The sequence below is a fragment of the Raphanus sativus genome, unplaced genomic scaffold, assembly GCF_000801105.2.
Source record: "Raphanus sativus cultivar WK10039 unplaced genomic scaffold, ASM80110v3 Scaffold2127, whole genome shotgun sequence".
Lineage (NCBI taxonomy): Eukaryota > Viridiplantae > Streptophyta > Magnoliopsida > Brassicales > Brassicaceae > Raphanus > Raphanus sativus.
The window spans coordinates 6,524-10,201 of NW_026617436.1; the positions used below are offsets into that span (position 1 = coordinate 6,524).

At 32.4% G+C, this 3,678-nt stretch overlaps 1 protein-coding gene across 1 annotated transcript; it reads right to left on the reverse strand.

The window, feature by feature from the left end:
* Positions 1-1,537: 1,537 nt before the first annotated feature.
* Positions 1,538-3,226, reverse strand: LOC130505251 (uncharacterized). Its single transcript, XM_056999855.1, has 2 exons — positions 3,037-3,226; positions 1,538-2,228 (listed from the first exon to the last, which is right to left on the reverse strand). The coding sequence occupies exons 1-2, from the start codon at positions 3,038-3,040 to the stop codon at positions 1,729-1,731; spliced, it is 504 nt and encodes a 167-aa protein (XP_056855835.1). The 5' UTR covers positions 3,041-3,226; the 3' UTR covers positions 1,538-1,728.
* Between the last annotated feature and the right edge of the window lie 452 nt (positions 3,227-3,678).

Below are 3,678 nucleotides of genomic sequence, written 5' to 3' on the forward strand. Positions count from 1 at the left end.
TAAGTCGTCGCAGGCATGAATGTGTCTAGCTAATTGTCTAATAAACCCTATTCGTGAAATTCACAGAGATCGACTTCATCTCTCTCTACGAACTTGGGGGGACTTACTGTTGGGGGTGGATTTACATCCTCTCTCAAGGCCCATTAGACAATAAGCTAGGCCCATTTGACTAGAAAGCCCTAGGCTCCATCTTTCTATAAATAAGGAGCTTCTTCCTCTTTAGAAAGGATCTTCTCCTCTTTTTAGATCTAGAACACTTCCTTATGGAGATTTTATAGATTCTTAGATTCACTTTGCTTCAAATCATTTTGTAATGCAATCTTTGATCAATAAAATCTCTTGGATGTTCTTTTCTCATTTGATTTCTATGATGATTTCTTCTAAACCTCAAGAATCTATTCCTTAGATTCTTCATTGTTATGAATCCAACAAACACACCATTTTTGGATCAAACATAAGTTAATAATATTTCATTATTTAAAAAAAAAACAATTACATACTTTCAAAATTTTTAATAACTAAATAATTAATTTAGTGAATAAAAACATTATAAAACTTATATAAATATATAAAAGTATATATATTATATAATTTTATACATATATATGTATATAACGGATCGGATCGGATATCCGTTTCTAAAAATATTAGTATTTGTGATTTGCTTCGTTTTTGACGGATATTGGATTTTAGTATTTGCTTTGATTCGTTAAGTTACGGATATTCGGATTTTTCGGATCGAATCGAAACGAATAACGAATCGAATCAAAATTTACGGATATTTTGCCCACCCCTAATTAAGATAGCACAAAGGGACAAGAATCAAACTATTGTTTTAAGTGTGGCTACAACTACTATCGTACTTTTGTGCTAGTAGTCAAAATACATCGGTTACATTTTGTTTATTTACAAAATTATGTTTCATTCAAAATAAATTAGCATTCGATATATATACTCATAATTCTTACAAAGGTAAGAATTACAACATAAAAAAAAACACACAGAACAAAAGCATAATTCAACAAGCGCATCATTTAATTAATTAAGAAACTAAAAACATATCCACACAATTACTTTTTATCAGTTTAGAAACGTGGTATTGGATTGGCAAGGAAACAACCATAAGTTAAATATTGGTTCAATGTTTTCTTCAAGCTGTATATAAAACATAATTTTGTAAATAAACAAAATGTTATTCTTATTTTTATTTTTATTTTAAATATTGGTTCAATGTTTTCTTCAAGCTGTATATAAAACCTGATTAGATAGTATCATTTTACTGTAATAATATAAATCTAAATCTTATATTATCCAGATTTAAAAACTAAAATAATTTTTTAAAAAAAAATTATTATATAAACTAGATCGTATTTTAATTCTTAAAATAAAATGAGGATATTAGAACAAATGTCAAAACATTTTTTTTCAAAATGTCAAAACATATCAAATAAAAAAATTAGCAAAAATGATTCAGAGACTCCTCAATTTTATGATGAATTCATTACAGCTTCAAGGTAAAGTATATAACGAAAACAAAAATTACTACTACTACTATTATTATTATTATTATTATTATCCAAATGTAAAACCGTTCAGGTTAACAAGTTGGATTTTAAACACAGAGGATGAATCATGAATCAGCATCCACGTATGCAGTGGTGCTGACTCAGCATCCACATAAGCAAAAAAAAAGGTTTTTGACTGAAATCATCGTCGTCGCCTCGATGGTTAGATTGACCAGCCAAAAAAAAAAAGGAGGGCGATGGTCGAATCGGAGAGAACGAAGCACACGTGTCTCAGACTCGAACTCTCCGGCACCACCGATCCGATATTCGTCAAAGGCACTTGGCATCCCTCTCGTTTCGATATATCCATCACCGATGGCTCCTCCTCTTGGCTTTGCAACGGTACAAAAAAGTCCACACGATTCCAAATCTGTTTTTTTTCTTTTTCTTCCATATGCTTTAATGATGCAATGTTGTAGCAAAGAGTACATTTGCTATCTTCCAATGGCTTAACAACTGGAACTTCATTAGTACACTCTTTAACATCATATTCTTTTACTTCAGTGTTATCTTCTGTAAATAGAAGCTCTGTATTTCCATTGGCTTCGTCGCGTGATACTGAAACTAAGGGAGGCAGTACATAAACATTTTCTTGGTTTGGATCACAAGAATCACTATTGGCATAGACCACCACACCATCTGGCTCTTTATCCATGCAGATATCTGTCACAACACCAAACAGTTAAGTAAAAAAGGATATTAAAACATAGTAGCGACATGAATTTTCAAAGTTGGTATATCATAACATAGAATCTATGTGTAACGGTGAGATAAAACTTACTCGCAAGCGTATTTATGATATAATTCAGTAATGATATACTCAACGGAAGAAACTATACTATAGCTCCTTAAATAACAGACAATATACAACTCAATTTTTTATTATTAGTATAAGAACCAAAGTATGCTTACATACAAATGAAAACGACCAAGAATTCAACTAACCATCTAAATTATTCTCTTAAAAGCATTAAGCTAACCAAACGTGGGACCTTTAATATGAATACAGCTTTTGTTCTAAAGGAAAATATATATACTAAAGCATAATCAAGCACACAAATATAATAATAGTCATCCAACTTTCAATTTCTCTAAAATATAAATTAAACTGTACACGACCAAACTTTTTTTTGCATAGTCAAGGAATAATCAACAAAGAAAAGACGCTTTGTTCATCAATGCTTCTTGTATTTAAAAAAAAATGAGCATGCAGCTAGAAAAAATCTGATATTTCCTTCATTTTAAAGCGTTGATAGTGATTTTTTTCCTTAAGTTTCTTGGAATCTAAGAAAATAAGTTTAACGAAAAAAATTTTGGTAGTATGAAGAGCAAAATTATCAGATGAGGAAGTGGACCTCTGTGTAACTATGATCATCAAACGCAATCAACTAAAGCCGAAGTCGCAAAACAAAGTTCTAAGCAAACAATTAGTCAGACATAGGTGAAATCGAAGTAGAGAAGATATACTCACCCATTGTTCTCGTGACAGGCGAGAGAAACTTGTAACTGCTCCGTCTCTCTCTCTCTCTCTTGTGTATGTGTTTGTTTGTGACTTCTGAGAATGATGGTGATGAATACTGTGTAATTTATGTTGTTGGTGTATAGTATTTTATATCATCTCCTTCCTCGTCGGTGCTAACACCGTTACTTGACACCGTCTCTCAGTGCTCCATTATTAACTTTTTGTAAGATTAAACTAAAAGTTTTGGGTTTGCTAGATATTAATTTTTATAGACGCCCTCACGAATTATTTGAAGGAAAAGAACACTATATATTTTTTCTTAATCAAATGTTGGGTTGGTAAGTAAAACACGAATACATATTTAATGTTTTTTTTTTTTTTTTTTTTGATTAACCTGGGGGTATCCCAGGCCCAGAAGACCCAGACTAATCCCCAAGGAGAAGGAATGCCCACGGATAGACGCCCCTCCCAGTTTTTCAAATGGGCCGAAAGCATGGCCCATATCCGTGTGGGTGACAAGAGCGTTGCAAGGTAGTTCCCTCCGGCGTGGATCGAACCCCCTACCTGGGTACAGGCGGGGACCCGTCCTAACCATTAGGCTACAACGTCTTGTCTACATATTTAATGTTGCATCTTTTGAATGATTGTTGT